The sequence below is a fragment of the Mizuhopecten yessoensis genome, unplaced genomic scaffold (genome assembly GCF_002113885.1).
Source record: "Mizuhopecten yessoensis strain PY_sf001 unplaced genomic scaffold, ASM211388v2 scaffold3349, whole genome shotgun sequence".
NCBI classification, from domain to species: Eukaryota; Metazoa; Mollusca; class Bivalvia; order Pectinida; family Pectinidae; genus Mizuhopecten; species Mizuhopecten yessoensis.
Window position 1 is genome coordinate 106,572 of NW_018405000.1, and position 23,308 is coordinate 129,879.

Below are 23,308 nucleotides of genomic sequence, written 5' to 3' on the forward strand. Positions count from 1 at the left end.
TAAAGTATATCAAATATCAATTGTGTAACCAAAACCTTAACAAAAATGTTAAGGACCAGATGTATTTGACCTTTTATTGTTACTAGAATTGATATATGAAAACGACTTTGGACAATTAGCTCTCTTGATCATATTTGAGTTTATTCGAGTCAATAGCAACAAGAAAGTAAATGTTTATGACCTTGAACCTGTGACCTTGACTCTATGACCTTGACACTGTGACCTTGACACTTACCTCAGACCAGGGTTCTGTTCTCCAGACTCCACATGTTATGTTTGTACAGGATTGTTCCAGACTGGGTTTGATGGAGTCATCACAGCCAATCTCCGGATCTTCACACAACACAGACCGATGTTGCTTCTCACAAGGGTTACCATGACACTGTGGGAACAAGTAGGCAATAATATAAACATCAAACAGGGTCTACACAAACATATCTACACCTGCAAATTACAAAAACTCAAGTGTCGACTTCAAAAGTTTGGCACCATTTCAAGAAAGTTATATGTGAGGAAGAAAAATAAGCTGAAAGAAAAACAGGATCGCCATAATAGTTTAACTCAATACATATTCACTGCTGTTCCTTCACTTTCATATGTTATTAATACAGTGTCAAAATGAAAGATGAATACATTTCCAAAAAGTCCTATTGTTGCTCTTCCCTATACGCTGAAATGAAACTTGTGCAGTGATATATTTTACCATATGTTTTGTTCTGACAGCAAGGGAAACAATCCAGGAACAACGGTTTACCTGAACTCACAATATTGTCTAAATTAACGTCTTCTATCAGTTTTTTTCCCTTCGACAATAACTAAAGTTTCCCTGCTAACCCGTTAACACTGCCCCTAGGTGAAGACTGTACCTGTGACCATTCGCCGATGATCCAGTTGGAGGTACCAGGACACGGGTCCTTGTGGTGACATGGTTCTATCTCCGTCGGCTTCTCCTGATCCATACAGTTTTTGTCCTCCAGGGCGATCTGTTCATCCAGTCCTAAGTTCCGTACACAGATCACAGTCCGGCGGTGTACTCCATTCTTACCACAAGAGAGGGAGCAATGCTGCCATGCACCAGCCCACCATCTAAAACGGTAAAACATTGGTTAAGATTTCAACAACCAACACATCATGTATTCATAGGTACTTTCTTTCAACATTTTATGTTTTTGATTAAAACAATTTTAGACTGTTGGTATGTTTGAACTGGTAACAATATAAAACATTCATAGATTTTTTGTACATATATTCAAAATAGCCACAAAAAAATGAAATACACAGTGTGTTTTGTAGAATCAAATTTAAACTGTAGAGTAGAATGATTTTTGTCTTTTCAATAATGTGGGAAAAAACTCTATCTTGTCTTTCTTCTATTTTAACCTACATTTTGTTCCTAGCTTTCTTATGTGAATATCTTTAATATAATGTCACAGTGGAAGAGCCCATGAGGCCTTATGATCTCATCTCATTGATGTGGTTTTTCTTTTCAAACTTTGAAGCCATGCCATGCTTTCATGCATAGAAGCTACTGGCCAAAAATAAGTATAACTCCTTCTAAGAATTCAAATTTGGTTGACCATTGCTTCAGCCAATCAAAGAAGTTTCTTTGAGATTCTCACTGCTTTTCCTACCCATTGTAGTAGAATATGTTACCCTGGTACAAAATACTAGCTGCTTCCTACCAACTTGGCTAGGGCGAATTTCACTTCAGTAGAGCAAAATACTAGTAAACCAGATGTCCAAGGTTCGATTCTTGAAAATCTAATGGCCTCTGTTACATATACAAGAGGAAGTAAACTTTGACTTACTAAGCCGGACACAGGTGTGACTTACTAAGCTGGACACAGGTGTAAGTGACTTACTTAGCTGGACACATGTGTAAGTGACTTACTTAGCGGGACACAGGTGTAAGTGATATACTCAGCTGGACACAGGTGTAAGTGACTTACTTAGCTGGACACATGTGTAAGTGACTTACTTAGCGGGACACAGGTGTAGGTGACTTACTTGGCTGGACGCAGGTGTAAGTGACTTACTTAGCGGGACACAGGTGTAGGTGACTTACTTGGCTGGACGCAGGTGTAAGTGACTTACTTAGCGGGACACAGGTGTAGCTGACTTACTTAGCTGGACACAGGTGTAAGTGACTTACTTAGCGGGTCACAGGTGTAAGTGACTTACTTAGCGGGACACAGGTTTAGGTGACTTACTTAGCTGGACACAGGTGTAAGTGACTTACTTAGCGGGACACAGGTGTAAGTGACTTACTTACCGGTTCACATGTGTAAGTGACTTACTTAGCGGGACACAGGTGTAAGTGACTTACTTAGCGGGACACAGGTTTAGGTGACTTACTTAGCTGGACACAGGTGTAGGTGACTTACTTAGCTGGACACAGGTGTAAGTGACTTACTTAGCAGGACACAGGTGTAGGTTACAGGCTCGTTGTTTATCATCAGGTTTGCTGGAACTGTTACAGTAGTGGTCCTCCACAAGTCCTGCCTCCAGCTCCTCACACACGACCTGTGACCTCTGGCTTCCTGTAACAACAATAAATCTTAAGTTACACCAACTTGAAGAACGAAAGTAGTCCTCATACATGACCACATGGTAGTCTTAACAGTCAAAAAACAAAATATGGTCAACAAGGGTGACAGTGTACAAATAGGTTAATTGAAGGCATGTCAAAATAATCAAAAGTAACTTATGGTAGGAAACACAGATTATGTAGGGGCCCAATAAAAGTTACCTCTTATGATGATGTAGCGGGATACAGCAGGTCACGTCTCTACTTACCATCCCCACAGGATGATGTACAATGTGTCTCTACTTACCACCCCCACAGGATGATGTACAATGTGTCTCTACTTACCATCCCCACAGGATGATGTACAATGTGTCTCTACTTACCACCCCCACAGGATGATGTACAATGTGTCTCTACTTACCATCCCCACAGGATGATGTACAATGTGTCTCTACTTACCACCCCCACAGGATGATGTACAATGTGTCTCTACTTACCACCCCCACAGGATGATGTACAATGTGTCTCTACTTACCACCCCCACAGGATGATGTACAATGTGTCTCTACTTACCACCCCCACAGGATGATGTACAATGTGTCTCTACTTACCACCCCCACAGGATGATGTACAATGTGTCTCTACTTACCACCCCCACAGGATGATGTACAATGTGTCTCTACTTACCACCCCCACAGGATGATGTACAATGTGTCTCTACTTACCACCCCCACAGGATGATGTACAATGTGTCTCTACTTACCACCCCCACAGGATGATGTACAATGTGTCTCTACTTACCACCCCCACAGGATGATGTACAATGTGTCTCTACTTACCACCCCCACAGGATGATGTACAATGTGTCTCTACTTACCACCCCCACAGGATGATGTACAATGTGTCTCTACTTACCACCCCCACAGGATGATGTACAATGTGTCTCTACTTACCACCCCCACAGGATGATGTACAATGTGTCTCTACTTACCACCCCCACAGGATGATGTACAATGTGTCTCTACTTACCACCCCTACAGGATGATGTACAATGTGTGTCTACTTACCACTCCCACAGGATGATGTACAATGTGTCTCTACTAACCATCCCCACAGGATGATGTACAATGTGTCTCTACTTACCACCCCTACAGGATGATGTACAATGTGTGTCTCCTTACCACTCCCACAGGATGATGTACAATGTGTCTCTACTTACCACCCCCATAGAATGATGTACAATGTGTGTCTACTTACCACCCCCACAGGGTGATGTACAATGTGTCTCTACTTACCACCCCCACGGGATGATGTACAATGTGTCTCTACTTACCACCCCCACAGGATGATATACAATGTGTCTCTACTTACCACCCCCACAGGATGATATACAATGTGTCTCTACTTACCACCCCCACAGGATGATATACAATGTGTCTCTACTTACCACCCCCACAGGATGATATACAATGTGTCTCTACTTACCACCCCCACAGGATGATATACAATGTGTCTCTACTTACCACCCCCACAGGATGATATACAATGTGTCTCTACTTACCACCCCCACAGGATGATGTTCAATGTGTGTCTACTTACCACCCCACAGGATGATGTACAATGTGTCTCTACTTACCCCCCCCACAGGATGATATACAATGTGTCTCTACTTACCACCCCCACAGGATGCTGTACAATGTGTCTCTACTTACCATCCCCACAGGATGATGTACAATGTGTTTCTACTTACCATCCCCACAGGATGATGTACAATGTGTCTCTACTCACCACCCCTACAGGATGATGTACAATGTGTCTCGACTTACCACCCCCACAGGATGATGTACAATGTGTGTCTTCATACCACCCCCACAGGATGATGTACAATGTGTCTGTACTTTCCACCCCCCCAGGATGATGTACAATGTGTCTCTACTTACCACCCCTACAGGATGATGTAAAATGTGTCTGTACTTACCACCCCCACAGGATGATGTACAATGTGTGTCTTCTTACCACCCCCACAGGATGATGTACAATGTGTGTCTTCTTACCACCCCCACAGGATGATGTACAATGTGTCTACTTACCACCCCCACAGGATGATGTACAATGTGTCCAGTCCATATACTTCCATCTGAACTCGGACTCCCTCGTCTCCGTGATGTTCTCCCGAGGAACCGTGTACTCAAATATCACACCGGGGTTACGTGACTGGAGAAGGAGCTGTGGAAACAGAGATGGTCGGATCACGGAATGGTAAAAGCACAAAATAAATTTACACAACAGTTCCAGAATGGCAGACACAAACACATTGTTTATAGAATGGCAGCCAAGGGCTGGATAAGTTAAGCTTCAGATTCTCAGTAATATTAAGACTGTACTATGACTGTACAATGTAAAACCAAACACTTGTTTATATAATTCTAATCAGAACGCTAAAAGAAAAAGATATTTAATACCTCAAACATTTGATATATACATCTGTTCTCCCTGCTTTAGACACTACGCCATGTGTCACATATACAAACATGCATCACCTTCAACAGTTCAACCTTACCATGACATGTATGGGTTCTTTGAGCGGTCCAACGGCCTCCACCTTCTCCTTGTTGCCTTCCCGTTCGTAGTGGACAATGGTACCAGCCATCTCGTAGTCCCCACTCCACTGTATGAACCAGTGCCCGTTGAGCAGGTACTTGCCCTTGTTGTCCCGCATGGCGAGGTAGTTATTGGCCCCCGCCACCTCCTCTATCCGGATGTTCCTCGCCTCCCGTGGTATCACAGTTGCTTCTACATAGCCTGCAAACGAACCAGAGCTACTGTATATTTCAAAATAAACTACATACTAACAGTTTTGAATTCTTTTGATCATTAAGTCCTCCTTTTTTTAAGTCATTAATCTAATTTCTTCATTCTTATTCATAAGTTTTCGATAAAACACCTCGAATATCCACAAAAAAATAATCAAAATTTTACTAAATTATGGAATCTTGTATATTTCAAATCTAGGGAGTTTTAATGAAAACCTTATCGGAGGGATGTACTCACCTAATCCCTGAGTTTCGTTATATTGGTCCTTTACAGTTTCGCAGGTTGAGCCGTCCCCGTGACAAACCCCACATCGGTCCTCCCTCGCAGCGGAGTCTATCTGCCAGTCACAGCTCACATGCTGAAGACAAATGATAGCCATTAACATCATAACAAAGTTTTAAAAAATCGTCCTTTTCTAGTGTTACTAAACATTAGAAGTTCCAGTCTAAACTGAACCCTATATAACTTAAAACCTGTAGAGAATAGACTTTCAACAAGGTCCCTTGTATAAATTTCTACGGATATTTAATCTGTGCAACAAGGACACTTGTCTTTTTGGAATGGAAATGTGATGATCAATAAGACTGGTAATTACTTCTAGAATACAGTTGATTATGTAACACACCATTCAACTTAATATTGTCCGCTAAACTGGTATACCTACCCGACATCGGCCACTGATACACATGTTGCGTTTGCCTGGTGAGCAGGGTGTCCCATCAGCCACCATGTCAGACAGCAGTACGGAGAAGAAGCGGTTCTTGGGCTTACAGTGTAGCTGGCACGGAGCATCTGTTATTGTAACAGATACGTTATGTCTATTGTAACAACTGTCCTCATTCCAGTAGTGTTAATCTTTCAAATTATGCTCATATATAAAACAACAAATTAACCTTTTAACTTCCATTATTATTTTTTATTATATTTTAAGTAAGTACTATATATGAACCAAAGTTTAAAAAGGATGACATCAAGCCAAACTGTTGTGTATCATAGATTTTATGTAAAATATTTCCACATGTACTATTTCTCCTTTTTCCATACCATTTGCATCCATTTCCACTGGCTCCCATTGGTAAAGCTTGTTTCGGTACGGAATGTAGTTGAACTCTTGGCACTGCACTGTTATAAAGTTAGGGGTATTTTCTGGACATGGCTGAAAGCAATATCAAAATAATACAATCAGGACCAATGACCTATAGTTACAGCATGTCAGTATAGTTTCTTGTTTTTTTTATAATAACTTTATTCAGTTTAAAACAATTATGAAAAAACTTTTATATTTTATTATTATATTATATTAATCACTCTTGTTTGTCAAGAGGTTAGCATGCATGGGGTCTTAATGTTAGAGGAAACTGGAGTAGCCAATAAAAACCAAAGTTTTGCTTTGCCTTTATTTTAATTTTATTTTTTATTTATTTTTAATATAAGTGCATAAAGTCTATCTTTACTTTTTATATGATTCCAGAAAGTGTGTCACAACAAAATCTACATGAGCATTAATTTAACATCAGTGTTATATACTTACATCAGTGTTACAGATCCTGTACCGCTTTCTCTCCCCTATACAGTATTTTCCACCATTGGATGGTCTGTAATATAAAGGTTTAGGAGTTATAAAACAAAACAAAAACATAAACTTAGTAACTGTCATTGATTAACAAACTTCTATGAATATTAACAGCGACCTTGGACTTGACCTTGGAAATCTATTCTCATATTTGCTCATCAGATTAATTTAGTTTGATCACAATTCCTTAAGAAATCATTTTGGTAGAGAGATGTCACTGAATTGGTTGACAAATTCCTATAAATAATGACCTTTGAACCCTGAGATATGGTCTCATTAAGGTATTCCCATTCTTGACCTTTGTATAGAGTTTATCAAAATCCATTAAGAAAGGAAGTTGCCAGAGTGATGACACTAAATTGGGACAGGACAAGATAGGACAAAACAGATATCGGTTACACTACATCCATCACCCATCCACCCACAAAACCCTAATAATAGAAGGGATAACATTTGCTCAGTGCACAACAAAATAAAGAAATAATTATCGGAAAATAGGTAAACTTATATTATACAGATTGACCTGATGTACATACTGTACCCAGTCTTTTAGGTTTCACAGGGTTGTCTCCCTTGTAATATTGATAGATTCAAGTAAATGACACTATTGCAATGAGATAACCCTAGGAACCATGGCACTATGATTGCCCTAGAAACCACAGTGTTACGACTTTCCTACAGACAATATGATGTAGACTTACGGAGGGTTTTCACAGTGTCTCTCCACTGTAGAGACCCCGGCCCCACATGAACGACTGCATTCCGCCCAGCTACTCCACTCTCCCCAGTTACCGTTAATGGCCAGGGGGCGCTCACCGATCTCCACACAGTCACCATTGAAACACCACTGTAATCAAAGGTCAGTATATATAAATATACTTCAGTATAGGTTACTACAAGGATAACTCATCTTCAAAATATAACTTAGAACATAGGACTGGCAAAGAAATGTACTTACTGAATACACGTTAGACCAACATCATATAGCAGTAACAAGGCTATATCTATAGAATACAGCGTGTAACTTGATTTCCCATACTGTAATTTACTTTTTGGTTGATAAAGTTTGTAGTTAGAAATATTCATTCTCCTGTTTAATCTGTGGACCCACTTTCATATTCCTATTTCAAACTGAACTTCCTTACAAAATACGAAATAACTCTTTTAGTGCTGAAGAACAAAATCCGGATAAATTGCTTGCCAAAGAGTTTGGAGTGGTCTTATACCTACGATACCATCAAATTATCTAATGAAGCATAAACATTTATACAAATTCAGCACAAAAGTTTACCCAGTATTGCGACTTAATTGTGAGAAAAACTACAAAATAATCAAAGGAAAAAGTAAGATTCTCCATTTTTGGTTTTAAGAATAGCCTTTGGACACAAAAAACATTATATGTGTATTAAATAAGACTGTTTATCTGTCCGCATTATAACTAACACCCATCTGGCTGATAGTCTTACCACCTATATCAGCCAATCAGCCAGATACCAATCGACCAGACTAATCTGCCTGGCAGTATTGTAATACATAGTCCAGAATCCACAGAGATAAGATACGGTACAGAATCACATTTCCAATAACTCCGACAACATTTACGATATGGCTATGATGATAGGTGATTACAGAAATACATTCTACAGAACCATGTCTGTTTCTGAAAAGAATTTTGAAAAGAAATTTTTTTTGACAGGAATCAAATTCCCAACATCTAAAGCTGCAAAAAGACCAAATCTACGTTGTAAAAAAGTGAATGGAGTGGAGAGCTGGAATAGCGAGTGTGTAACCCAATAGTGTTTAGTGTCTGGGACGAGGGGAGGCACACCCTCCAACACTTGTAATGACAGCAGGCTAGCTACTCCAACGATACTTATCTCTACCTAACTTATGTGCAGACTATCCTTTTGATGTTTTTTCCAAAACCAATAAATGTGCAAAACTAAAACGTTTCTGTATTACGAAAAACTTTCTTTCAAGTCTTCAGGACTGTTTGAATTTATAAAAATGTATAAAATTTAATATCTTTTTTAAATGCTTGTTAGAGCATTTATTAAAGCTGTTTAGAAACATATTAAATCAAATCTACAATCTTTATACAAAGTCAGGTTTAGTTGAGTCTATGATATAAAACTAAATTATTACTCAACTTTGATGCTCATATTTGTAAAGTTCAAAGTTACAATGCATTAAGTGTATTTGGCTACTCCTTAATTGAAAAGAACTTGTGTTTGTGCTTTTAACCAAAATTGTAATCCACAAAATTTCTCAACTTAATGATGTCTTTGTACTTTTCGGCAAAGTTTCTCAACTTTTAATGAAATACCTTTTATTTACTTTCAAAAGAGTGAATAGTGAAGTTTAAATCTTAATCCATCTCATCAAATCGCAGCCATTTCTCACTTATCAACAGTCGAAACACTCAGATCTGCCAGACCAGTCTGTAGTACCAATTAGCACATCACATTACACCCTCAATTGAGGTACATTTCATATGTCGCACTTCTATAAGCATATCAAGGAGTGTGTGACATTGTGAATGAACATCTACTTAGTTGGTTTCATGCCTTTCAGCAAAACAAAACTGGATAGATTTCTACAGCAGGGGCGGAATCAGTTTCATACATTTTGCTGATCAATGAAAAATATCTACAAAACTAATCAATGCTTCTCGTAAAACCGATTATATACATTATGAGAAGTTCTTTTTATTATATACATGTTTTTAATCAATTTGTTAAGAATTAGAAACGGAGAACTACGTCTTTATTTTAAGCCACTGGCTAATTCAATGTGCGATTAAATGTCAGAAAAGGTTTTGTATTTTTAAGTTCTGCACTCATAACAGTCACATGAATATTAACGTTTAAGTTCAACAGATATTATAAAAAAGAGTTGGGTTATAATGAACGAACAGTTATATTTTCCAGTAAATATCAAACCTTACCCATGCATCCGACACAAGATAAAATTTCTGCATTGAAAAGCAGAAGTGCTAGGAAAAATGTCTGGTATTTACGGTACACCATTTATACAGATGTTTCTACTTAAAATCCACCACATTGAATTATATTTATTTTCTGTACTGCTTTCTGAAAATTTCGACAATTTAAATAAACAAGCTGACTTAAATGATGGAAGGTGACAACATGAGGTCAACACAGGAACACTGACATTTTACATTTGTAGAAAGTCACAGCCCAAAGTGGCATACCAAGAATTCTGCTACGTTCTGTATTTTATCAGATCAAAGCATTTCCCAATAAAACATATTTCTGACAGAAAATGTGGGAGAACCCACCAAGACCACATAAATATATCACCATTGCTTTAATTACCAGCAATATAAAATATTATTATATAAGTATCAAAGTTTTACTTTACACACAAACAATATATGTATTAAATGTGTCACAATGTTTCAGGACCGGCTGGTCCCATTGTCAAGCTATGACAAAGTGAGCGATTTGTACTGTTTACCTGTACAATGATGTGATGAAATTGTAAATTTCATATGTCACTCGACACGGGATGTTTCGCCTATCAGTAGAGATTGTATACACACTGTCTCAAATAGGTTACTGTTACCTAGGAAATATTGTTTCTTTTCTAAGTTTGACCTTGATACCTTTACTTGACCTTGACTTACCTTGTTCTGCCCACATACGGTTCCCTCTGCTGCAGCCTCTAGTTTGGTGGTACACTTATTCTTGTAACGACACCACAACGTACTACACATCTCCTCCTGAAACAAAGGTTAGCAAAAACTGCATCATCTAGAAAACTCATCAGGAATATGTTGCTTAAGGTCTCGACCATAAGATATTTTATAGTTAGGAGAGTATTAAATACAGTTGTTACAATACATTTTACTTATGTAAAGATTCCAGTAGTAGATGCGGTAAAAGACCTTTGCTATGGTGTGTAATATCTGCTCAAGACTGACGGTCCTTTACACATACTGACCTGCACACCCTCACAGAGAATGGCGTCAGGTCCGTAAACAAGACGACACTGGTGGTCCGCATCGTACATGGTACCAGGGGGGATAATCGGGTACTGGAATTCCTTATGGTGAAATTCGGCAGGCTCATCATCCAAACAGTACGCCCAGCCACGACTAGGAAAGGAAACAAATACATATTTATGTACAGGATATATTTTCAAGTTCTTAAGTGAAACATTTCTTTGGTTAACATGTATAACCCAATACAAAATATTATGATGTTTAGTTAATTGCATAAAAATACATCAATATGATATTTATTTTAAAACCAATAAAATAAGACAGATACTTATGGATTACAAAATGGCTTTCAGCTTTACTTAGTTTATTTTCACAACTAAATTCTTCCTGGTTCCAAACTTTCTAACATGTTGTTAAATTGGATTTTCAAACAGTATTTTTTTCCGAAAAAAAGTAAAACTAATTTCCAAGTGTTTCCACACAGGTATCTGATTAGGTTAACTACTAATCCAGAAATGTCTTTATAAGCATAACACTTTCACACAATAATATTACATGAAGATCTCTTACTCAATAAACTTGGTGATGGCTGTCCTGCTACAACTTGACCACTTCATAGGAACATTGACGGCCAACAGTTGGGCAGCCATCACGTAAAAGAACTCCTCTCCGTCCTTCATCTCACAGCCATTCCGAACACTGTCATGGGTCATCCCAAAGCTACAACAAACCCCAACATTATAGCTTATGTGGTGATATCTAAATGACAAGGAACTTAGGCAAAGTTGTTAGATGTTATCTTGGATTAGCATGAGGAATTACAAGTAGGCAACGTTAAAAAAGATTGTAACAAAAACAAGGAAAAGGTCATTAGGAAAGATAACAAAGAAATATGATCAGGAATTATCACAAATAATTTGACAAACAAAACTGATGAGAAAGTGACATGGATTTAAGATTTTTGGTTTTGTTTTGAATGGTTTAGTGTCCATTTAACAGCTAAGGTCATTTATGGATGTGCCTCAATGCGGGCAATGTATGTGTGTATGTGTGCTGGATGTAGAGTATGTTTGTGTAACGGTATAAGCCTCATTGCAATAGCACAGATCTGATGGCTACTCTAAGAGTGCTACCTCACTGAAATACAATAATGAAGGCACCCAACAGAGTATTCTTCCTGGTCACATTAGCTCGACAACATGTTAACTATATGCTGCAATTATCCTAAATGCTGAATGTTAAGCCGAGAATTTTAAGACTTTGGGATGTCCGGGCCCAGGGACATAACCCATTGCCTACCCCTCTTTGGCGAATGTTCAATGCTAAGATTAAAAGTGAGATATTGCCATGTGACAAAGAAAGGAGGAATTTTAATACAGAATCGTGACAAAGAATTGGTTTATTCTTTAAAAGCATTTTGACAGCCAAACTTAAGAAATGGCATACCTTGGTAATATAGCGAATGCTTATTAAAACACCTCACTTTGTATATGCTACAAACCTCATGCATTACAGACAGACATATATTCCTAAAGTTAATGGCTGTAAGAGATTTACTTTCCTGAGCCATCTTAATTATATTCCGCAGTTAAGGAATTCAGCAATTTATTGTGAGTACCTGAGCTAAAACGTTTGACCTCCTATGACTGAATCATTACAAATTCTCAGACAGCCTTGAGTTTCGATATCTGGATTAGGACTGCGACTGAGTTGCATCCAAGCCTATATAATCCATGGAATGAGTAATGTGTGAAGCATGGCCGTAACTGTTAGTTTGATGGCATCAACTGTCAACTTAGGGTGGCTATGGCGATAGCACAATGTAAGATGGCTGTGGTTTATGTTGATAAATATTTTGAACTATGATCTAACCTTCTGAGCTTAGGTTACAATAAATTTGACTACGTTTTGCTTTCTCTGCCAAATCCAGCTAAACCCAACAAGCCATAACTTCTCCTAGATTACAGTGCAGACCAGAATGGTCCTACAAATTCTCGTCAGATTTGTCTATCACACGTGTGATATAGCTTAGTGCTCTCCACAACTCAAAACCTGATTGCTTTTTATCTTCCAGATTTTCATATCTTACCACTGCATAGCACCATAAATCCATATGTCGGAAGAAAATCTTCAACAGTTTTTAAATTCATTTCCAGCCTACATGTAATTCTGTGTTTTATTAGGGTGGTTTAGATTTCTTACCGACATGACTTCAGGTACAATGTATGAATCATAAATCATCTGCACTTTCAAGTACCGCTTAAGAAAAAGTCATTTGCTTATTCAGCAGTGTGTGTGGATATAAAAATAGCTTGTCTTGTTGCCAAAATATTTGTAAGGTGTTTCACCATTATGACAGTTAAACTCAGAGAAACATCCTGTCACTCAATATTTTTATCCTCATTCTGTTATTTTCGTTGTCAACCTGCAGTTAAGACCTATGAATTGTGTTAATGGGTAAAATGTTCCCGACTGACAAGACTGATTACGAGTTGACTGACAATGCTGCCACCTGGAGTATATAGACATATCCCACCGTTGTACAACCTCCCTCAATGGACCATAATGAAGCTGGGGAATAACATCCTAGTGGAATTTGTTTCCACATCATATGTCGCTGTGAAACATTGACAAGATATTTGGGCTGTAAACCGGACATTTTTGTCATAGTCCCTGTGCCTCTCATTCCTATGCTAACCTGTACACCTTGTGACTATAGCTGTCTCTGAGCCGTTGCATCATTCCTATCATTACAAGTGCTTTATGATCCCTTTGAACCATTCTTCACCATCATCACACAATACTATACTGATATTTCAGTGTTCTCTCACATTACACAACACTGTACAGATATTTCAGTGTCCAACATACTGTAAGCGTACAAATTTTAGGTATTCTAATTTTAGCGCTTTTGCTAATTTATGATTGCGTCAATTGAAGTTTTTCCATATAATTTTCTATTGCATACATGATAAGTGGGCCAATTCAACAATGCTCTAATCTGTCAAAAATTTCAATAAAATACTAAAATTTGTGTTCTTAGTAATAATCTTACAGTACACAAGAGTACAAATGTACAGACATCAGTGTTCCAATCTACATTGTAGCCCTGTGCTAATTCACAAATATGACTTAATGACTTGTATGCTGCAGGAATATCTTAATCAAAATAAGCACCATTCGATAAACCCTGAAAACAAAGGCGATGTTTGTTTTATATACAAGTATGGGAACATGGCTGGTAATATATGACAGTAGAAGGTATACATTATTAGACACACGGTACTTATGTAATGTATATCTCATTTGTTTTGTGTAAACTTGATTTGCTAACTTATTATTATGATAGAAGGTTTTAGTTGCCAGTATTTGAATCTGCTAGGATCATTATCCCAATGGATAACATATAAACGAATCTCTCCACAAATCAATACCAAAATGTATCTAACAACAGTGGAGTGATTTACAGACAGTAAACAAGATCCAGTCCTAAATCACAGCCTCCCACAGCCTACCCCAAGTCTATCCTATTAATACGGATTTAATATCCAGTGAAACCTAGTGCATGTTCTTCAAATATCTAAATATGTCCACATCCTTACTGGATTCACCTTCAGACACCTGGCCGACCCATATAACTTTGACAAGAGTGGCTGATGATCATGGTGATCTAGTAAGGTCTTAGTTGCTGACCAGTGATATAACCTTGAGATGTTTGGCTATCTAATTTACTCCAAATTGTCCTAATGGCCAATATGACCTTAAAAGGTCTTACCTACAGGCTACAGTGACCTTAAGAAGTCTTATCCATTCACTGACCAAGGTGACATTGATACATCTGGTTGACCTGTGTGGGTTACCTAACCTTCAATAAGACATCAGGGTGACAAAAGACCAAAGTAACCTTGAAAAGTCTGGCTAAACTCAGTGACCTTGAGAAGTTTGCATTGGCTGACCAAGGCCAAGTTTCTTTAAGAGATCTCGCTAAACCAGGTGACATTGAGAGGTCTTCCTCAGACCCAGATGACTTTGAGAGGTCTTGCTGATCTAATGACCTTCAATTAGGTCATGCTGACCCACAACTGGTCATATGGCATTGAGGAGGATGACCCTGTGACCTTGAAAGGAATCACCTTGAGAAATATTGGCGATCTGAGTTGCAAACAGCTCACGACTTTACATATGGTTACTGTGACTCAAGTGACCTTGAAATGTCTAACTCATATATAGATGACCTCAAGTAGTCGGGTTGACCCTTGACCTGATTTACATGTTACAAGGTTGTTCTCTCCAGTTTCTATTTGATAATACATATAGTCATTCATGTGACATAAAATTACTTTTATATCGGTCAAAAAACCACACCCATAAGTCAAAAGCCATCTAAAATATCACAGTATACAGATCTACACACTCCTAAGTTTGTTTACAAGTACTTAAGTTGTAATTAAGTGGATAATTAACTCGCTAGGTAAGACCTACATTTCTGGGTGTGTTCCATGTCATCCTATTAAATAAACAAGCTCTCATGCTGACAGTGCTGAGCTGACTCGACCTACAAGTTAAAGCTAACTTATCTCTATAGCTGATTGACTATCTCTACATTTCATTTTTTTTCTTCCCTGTCTAATTCCTCTTGCGGTTTCTACCAATCACAGACAAATGAGTAAGATTAACCAACATTTCAAATCATCTCATCCAAAGTTAACACAAATCATCTCATTCAAAGTTAACACAAATCATCTCATTCAAAGTTAACACAAATCATCTCATTCAAAGTTAACACAAAACTGATTACAATATGATTTGATCATCTCTAATGATCCACAAAAATCAGAAGTTTATTACATTTCCCAAATTATAGTTTCAATTTCCTAATTATATTTATTCCCACATATCCATATACAGTTTTAAATGATTAAGGGAAGTCTACTTTCACTAACTTTAGATTCCTATAGGATATACCAATTTTGTTGGGTAAGTAACATGATTTGTAAGTGGATTGTCAATTCTTTGCCAGGATTTGATCTTTCAGTTAAAAGTGTTAGTCTTGTAATAATCAAAATATACAAGTTCACTGGGAGCAAATAACATATTCTATCATAAAATTAATATGGAAAAGATTTTGAGCTTATCTCCCATGATACGATGCTAAATGTAGGGATTTATCAAACCTATAATGACATCTTAATAGCACGTTTTATCACTGGTGAGAAATAGTCCATACCAGATCCTCCATCATTCCGTGTGATAAAAGCTCACACAAAAACGTATTGTAAACCTACACAGATTCACACTTTTACAGAGATCATTTCAATATGAAACCCAAAGTCTGTATGAATCTGTAAGATATTCCTGCTAAATAGCATTTGAAATGAAAGCTTTTACAGCGGGGAAATACACTTTCACTGATAATGAAGATAAAATGACTCCATTATCTTATAATGCACCAAAATGCACTTGAGGTAGAATCAGCTGACCTTGACATTCTATCCTCTAGATACTATAACTACATCTCAGAATACTGGTGAATGTTTGTAGGATTTGGAAATCATCACAAAATCTTACCTTTACTTTATAAAAAGAAAAAGAAAATTCTATGCACATGATGATTTTGGCCTTTGACAAAATGCCATTGCAAAAAATATTGTTATAACTGATTCTTTCCAGCAGTTGATTAACTGTTATTACATACATTCACATTTACTAGAAATATTATATACATGATCATATCCTTTTCAAATTTTCAAGTCTAAAATAATTTGTGATAAACAATATTTCTATGTATATAATGACCTTGACCTTTGACCTATGCTATCGCATAAAATATCCTTACAATCAATTCTTTTCAACTGTTGATAAGCTGTTATTACATACATTCACTAGAAATATTATATGCATGATCATAACCTTTTAAAAATTCTAATAATGAAATTTTTTATCATTTTCAAATTACCTCACACAACATTTCTGCATGAAATGTTGAGTAAGTTTTTTCCTTTTTTCACATGAAACCTGAACAATGTTACATAACGTGTAGGGATTTAATTATATATATTACCAGACTTATGGTAGGATTTCCTGTCTGAGTATAAGGTACAAGTTCCTGCAGCGTACCTGTATACATCTAGTTTATATTACACATTATAATTAAATGTGGCATGATACAAGAAAATTAAAAAACCTCATACAGAGTAATCTTGAAAGGTGGTAAGGATATTATCAAGGAAATGAAATATCTCCACTTTTTAGTGAGAGATGCTCAACATTATGTAGGTTTCTAATATTTGTAACATGTGTCTGCTATAGTATATCAATGCTATCACCGTAGGTGGCCCCAGATTGGAATTGTCCCCGTTGTTTTTTCCACACATAAATGTGCCAAGATGCATATTTCTGTCGCGGCTGACAAGGCCCTTTAACATCAACGAGCTGATTTCTGTTCTAATTGTACCAGACCAATGAGGGGCCTGGCATCCTAAACTGGGTCATGCCCTATATTTGATCTGCTATTGGAGGAGGGGGTAGTACACATGTATAACATATATGAACCTGCTTTATGGACTGAACCATGTTAATACCTGCCACTTGCAATGACACAATAACTCGCTTGTGTTCTGTTTTGAACAGAGAGACATTTTCAATGTAAATTGAACCTATGTTATCTGCAAACCTGTCCAATCTGAACAGAAATATTGGTACAGGGTGTGTGTGTGTATTGGTGGTGGGGGGTGGGGGTGGGTNAGCTCGTGAGCTACAGTATAGGCCAGGGGGAGTCCTGTGTCCTAGCATGTGTGTCACAGTGTATGATTGGGTGGGGGGGGCTTACTTGTGTCCTAGCTCGTGAGCTACAGTATAGGCCAGGGGGAGTCCTGTGTCCTGGCTTGTGTGTCACAGTGTATGATTGGGTGGGGGGGGCATACTTGTGTCCTATCTCGTTAGCTACAGTATAGGCCAGGGGGAGCCCTGTGTCCTAGCATGTGTGTCACAGCGTATGATTGGGTGGGGGGGGGGTCTTCCTTGTGTCCTAGCTCGGGAGCTACAGTATAGGCCATGGGGAGTCCTGTGTCCTAGCTTGTGTGACACAGTGTTTGCTTGGGTGGGGGGTCTTACTGGTGCCCTAGCTCGTGAGCTACAGTATAGGCCAGGGGGAGTCCTGTGTCCTCATTGATGTTACAGGACTTGTGTGGGAGACAGATCCCTGGAACCTGTGCCAGCCCCAGTGTACTGCATGGCTCATTCATACGGGAACAGATGTTGATTCTGTGGGAATAAAGAAACAATTCTTACGTAAGATACTTCAATATCTGGGTTAGCAGGCAAGTGAATGTAGAATCTGTCAAATTCCAGACAGGTTGCTACATCAACACAACTCCAGTTTCTGGGTCAAGGGTCTGCATACCCTTGAAAACAGTTGCTTAAAGAATAGTGCATTAAGACCATTTATCAATATTTTTGCAAATACATTGCACCAGACCTACATATAAATGTATATCTACCGAAATACAACTACAGATTATTTGTGTTTTTTACACTAGAAACTTCCATGAATCAATCTTTCTGTTTTTTCTAGGATTTGTATCTATTTCAATCAATCAAAATTGATTCATCCAAAAATTCTTCAATAAAAAAAAAGGATAAAAATATCTAAATACCAAACTGAAATATATGGAAAAAAAAGGAAACACCACATAAAGCTATTGAACGATTTCTCAAAATAAGTACAAATGACAAGGTAATGGATGCCTGCAGAGGTAACGGCCAATAATCACACAAATAGATGTAATTTTGCCAAATTCGCTGCTCTACAGATTGCACTAGGGATGTCTGTGGGGCAGGTATGTGCCATCCACTTGTAGCAAACATCTGTTCTTAAGATACCACTCCTGAAACTACAAAACCTGGACAACCTTGTACTTATACTGGATTTGGTAACATATCACTCCTGAAATTACAAAACCTGGAGACCTTGACCGACAACCTTGTACTTATACTGGATTTGGTAACATATCACTCCTGAAATTACAAAACCTGGAGACCTTGACCGACAACCTTGTACTTATACTGGATTTGGTAACATATCACTCCTGAAATTACAAAACCTGGAGACCTTGACCGACAACCTTGTACTTATACTAGATTTGGTAACATATATCACTCCTGAAACTACAAAACCTGGAAACCTTGACCGACAACCTTGTACTTATACTGGACTTGGTAACATACCACTCCTGAAACTACAAAACCTGGAAACCTTGACCGACAACCTTGTACTTATACTGGGTAACATATTTCTACATCATGTGGTCAGTCTAATGTCATATCAATACAACATAGGTGATACAGATAAATGATCATAGCATTAAATATAATAAAAAGTCCTTTTTCTTCCCCTTTTAATAAAATGGCTTCAAAAAGTACTGTAAATTATGTGCAGAAATATGTAGAGAGTATAAACTCCAAGCACTGCCAACACTGTAGAACACATTAATGATATGATTACAGTGATTTTTTGAGGTACGCGTAATTATAAAACATACATCCATATAAATATATTCATACTTCTGAAGGGCTTAATTCTTAGAATGTTAATCCTTTCACCCCTATGTAACTTTAGTAAACTCTACCATGTAATTGTATGGATATGGATGAGTCCATTATGGTCTACAGTGGTGAAAAGGTTAAAAACAAAAGCCATGATGTTTTCATCTCATTACTTTTATTCAGCAGCAGAATATATTGCTAGAAAAATTTCATAACTACTTTCATTTTATTTTAAATTAATTTATATCTATATTTTTTTGTAATTAATTTGTTTATATAAGATGTTTATACTTTTCTACCGGTAAAGTTCTTTAGATGTAAATGAATTAAGAGAAAAAAAGTATCATCAAGCAGTGCATTCGAGAGTTCCTAACCACATACAACTGATTTACCTTGTCAGAAGTATGGCTACATCGTGATGGTTGGGATGGTCGTCGTCTTTAAAGTTGATATTTTTCTGCCACTTACAAAAACTCCTCAATGATTTATCAGCATGGTGGGTAAGCCTCAGTTCTTCCTGTAGTGTGGTAAACAATAGAAAGATTTCATTTCTTTTATCTTCCTTCTTTTATGATTTCATTCACATAAACCACGGTTTCGTTGTTGAATTGTCAAAAAGATACTAAATACAGATAATTTTTGTATATAATGTCAATATTTTCAGACCATTATAAGATTAACACATAAATATTTATTAATTAACACGTCTTTTTTCAGATCAATTTCTCATAAATATGAACCAATGAACGACTAATTGGTCCCAGTAAAGTTGATGACTTGTTGTGTACCTGTGGGTCCTCGAGCAGCACCAGTCGGACAACAACAAGGTTGAGGGCGTTCCCTATAGAAGCTTCGTGGAAGAGAGTGGCCACCTAAAAACACAAGTATAGTAATTAGTCATTCTAATCGGCTACTTTTGATGAGAAAGCATGTACCTAAATAACTTTCTCTCCCTTTTTATCTGTACTTCTTTTTTTAAAGAATTAGGGATTTTCTCATGTCTTTCTTGATCGATAAAGAAAATAGGTTATGAAATTGTGTTCTGCTAGAAACAAGATCTGTAATTCTTTTTCCTTTTTATATGATCTGATGTAGGTATTTTTCTGTATCTGTATCACAGAGAATCGTTCGCTTTCCACCAAGATGGCCAAGGAAGGATTCCTGATCAGACATGAAACATGAAAAGTGTCGGATCAATTGTCCGACCTCACAGGTTTCCTGAGGGTTCTCTGGTCTCGTCCTACATTAAGGTCCGCTACACGCTCCCTTTGGGATAATTATGATGAATAAAAGTCAAAAAAATATGCTACATGTACATAATGGTTGTAAAATAAGTGTTTTTTTTAGAGGAAAACTCCTGTAAATTATATAAAGACTACATGCTATTCCATGTTTGCTCTTCTTTTATCTCCTTTTTCTCATTGAATCTTGATTATCGCACAACAACTGCGTTATAAAAATAATATCAACGAAATGTTTCATGATTCTTAAATAGAAACTATTTTAACAATATTTTGATTTCAAATTTGAACCTATTCCGTTTTGTGCAGTGTTGCACCTAAGACCATCTATTTATATTATATCTTAATACTGGTATTAAGTTTATAAACCTGTTTGAAAAAACAAAAATTGTTCATAAAGAACTATAGATTATAAAGGTCATAAATTGTATTCCCTTGGTCAATCATGATTAAGTGGGCTTAGTAATCATCCTTCCTGGTTGTAAAAGTTCATTGTTGGGCTCTGTAGGTAATTTACGTAAGATAGATGTGTGTTATACTCAAGCAGATTTCCAATGGGTTATGAAGTATCTAATTAGCATCTGGCATATAAATTGAAAGGGGCACCTGCTGTTATACTCATTTATACATGTTTAACCATTACTTCAACATAAATAATCTAATATCTCAATGTCAAACACTGGCCTCATCTGCCTAAAGCTTCACAAGCTTTAATTATCCTGGCCCAGACGCTTCTCTAGTAAAGGTATGATCCCAATATCAGTTTTTTATCCGGTCCAGAATTTGCAATTAGTATACAATATTTACAGGTGTATGGGTTTAACACCTGGATTCCATTGTACATATCAGACGAGTAGAAAACACACCTGGCCATCAAAAATCATAAAGCAGAGAAAAGTGTACAATTAAGAAATCATGCTAGACAACTACCAGTACTAATTGTAGCCGACTTGTGTTAAAGGTCTGCTGCAGTTATGCCTCAGCGAGCATTTCAATGCAACCTTCTTCAAATTTATTGTCACAAAGTCCAAATGGACAACAATAACAATTTCTTATACAAAAAAATCTCTTTGACAGTTTTCTCTAAAGCTTGACGTCAAAGTCTACTTTGCACCGCAGCTACATCTTCAAAAGAAGGTTGGTTAAATCTAAATATATAAAAAATCGTTTTGCTTATTTTTGTCCAATTTTTTTTACAAAGTCTTTGAATCATGTACATGTAAGTAGGTCTATATCTGGCTTCATTTTAATATCAGCTCAGATCATAACTCGATATGTTGACATGAAGCTGACAATGCTTTTAACGTTGAGACTGTAAGTAAAACACTACGAGTATGACTCATCAGCAGGTATCAGGTACAAGCTTTCATTGTTATACACTGAAATTAGGAAATCACAATTTAAGTCTACCAACAGAAATAAAACATGAGATCTGGTTTTACAAATGCCCACACTAAAGCTATTAAAAGCACAAAAGAACACTTAGAAAAATCTTCAAATAGAATAATAGGTATATAAACCGTCCCTGATTTCATTGTGCAACAAAAATGTATAAAAAAGTGATTTACTGCCAAATAAATGCAGACCTGTTTACAATGTCACGCGATTTCTGCTGAATGATACATTTCATTTTCCTGTGATGGGATAATTTGACAGGATGCACCAAGACGCACTACTGAACTAAATCCAATTTGACATCATGAATAGGGCACACACACTCTACCTTAAAGTCTTTATATTATGTGTTTTTTTAGGTCAAGTTACGGTAAAATTCCAAACAACTTTCTTATTAAAAAAATCAAAAGAATATAAATATTGAACAAAATAAAATTACACTAACCCTGCACAAAGGCACTGTTATAACTTTTGTCCTATGTGGATAAAATGGAGCAATAACGAGGCCAATACACTAGCAGGTACCTGTATACACACATTTATAATAGCTGAATAGGCATAGGTTTATGTAGTGATTGGGATAGCAGTGTTTAAAACACAGTGAAATTTATATGCTGCATAATATGCAGATGTCATGTCACTTACAAATGCCTCAAAAATCACACAACAAACTTTTCAATTACTCTAATTTGGGCCGGCTTACATAAATTAATTAACATAATTTTCTGTATCATTAGACCTTATACTGATTTTAAAATGTCATATATTATTGTCTCCTTTTAAATTATCATCATGAATTTCACTTCACTTGATTATATCCATTACAAGGTGATAGTTGTGGTTTAAATTGAAGTGACACATGTCTAATGGTAATTGGTAATTACGCAGAAACATACCTGCTCTCAGCTGATAGCATCATTGTTTTTAAAGTTTTAAATTACAGGTATGAAACAGGTAAGCTGTAAATTGCCTACCTATTATGATTACAGGTAAAGTGATCCTATCAGACCAACACTTGATACACATGGCCAATTAAATTCCTTAACGAGAAAAACTTGTAATGTTGTGCATGTGTTCAAACTGTCAGGTTGATTTAACTCGACAGGTTTTAAAGATCTCAAAACACAAGGAAAGTTGCTTCAGTCTACAAAGGGTTTTCAATGTGATAGGAATGCAACAAGACAACCCTATCAATATAGGAACGGCATCTTTACAATCTCTTGGCATTCTGCTGTCTGCTTGCATTT

General features: G+C 37.0%; 1 protein-coding gene across 1 annotated transcript in view; it reads right to left on the reverse strand.

The window, feature by feature from the left end:
• Window positions 1-23,308, reverse strand: part of LOC110447416 (A disintegrin and metalloproteinase with thrombospondin motifs 7-like) — a 60,562-nt gene that overhangs the window by 6,380 nt on the left and 30,874 nt on the right. Inside the window, exons 5-20 of the mRNA XM_021493087.1 lie at window positions 20,214-20,297; window positions 19,818-19,942; window positions 17,995-18,144; window positions 11,452-11,601; window positions 10,881-11,034; window positions 10,564-10,659; window positions 7,616-7,761; window positions 6,873-6,936; window positions 6,386-6,497; window positions 6,006-6,133; window positions 5,579-5,699; window positions 5,088-5,329; window positions 4,618-4,753; window positions 2,414-2,540; window positions 867-1,086; window positions 236-382 (exon numbers count right to left, since the gene is read on the reverse strand). Of these exons, the coding sequence (XP_021348762.1) occupies window positions 236-382; window positions 867-1,086; window positions 2,414-2,540; window positions 4,618-4,753; window positions 5,088-5,329; window positions 5,579-5,699; window positions 6,006-6,133; window positions 6,386-6,497; window positions 6,873-6,936; window positions 7,616-7,761; window positions 10,564-10,659; window positions 10,881-11,034; window positions 11,452-11,601; window positions 17,995-18,144; window positions 19,818-19,942; window positions 20,214-20,297 (2,202 nt within the window). The remainder of the gene's footprint in view (window positions 1-235; window positions 383-866; window positions 1,087-2,413; window positions 2,541-4,617; window positions 4,754-5,087; window positions 5,330-5,578; window positions 5,700-6,005; window positions 6,134-6,385; window positions 6,498-6,872; window positions 6,937-7,615; window positions 7,762-10,563; window positions 10,660-10,880; window positions 11,035-11,451; window positions 11,602-17,994; window positions 18,145-19,817; window positions 19,943-20,213; window positions 20,298-23,308) is intronic.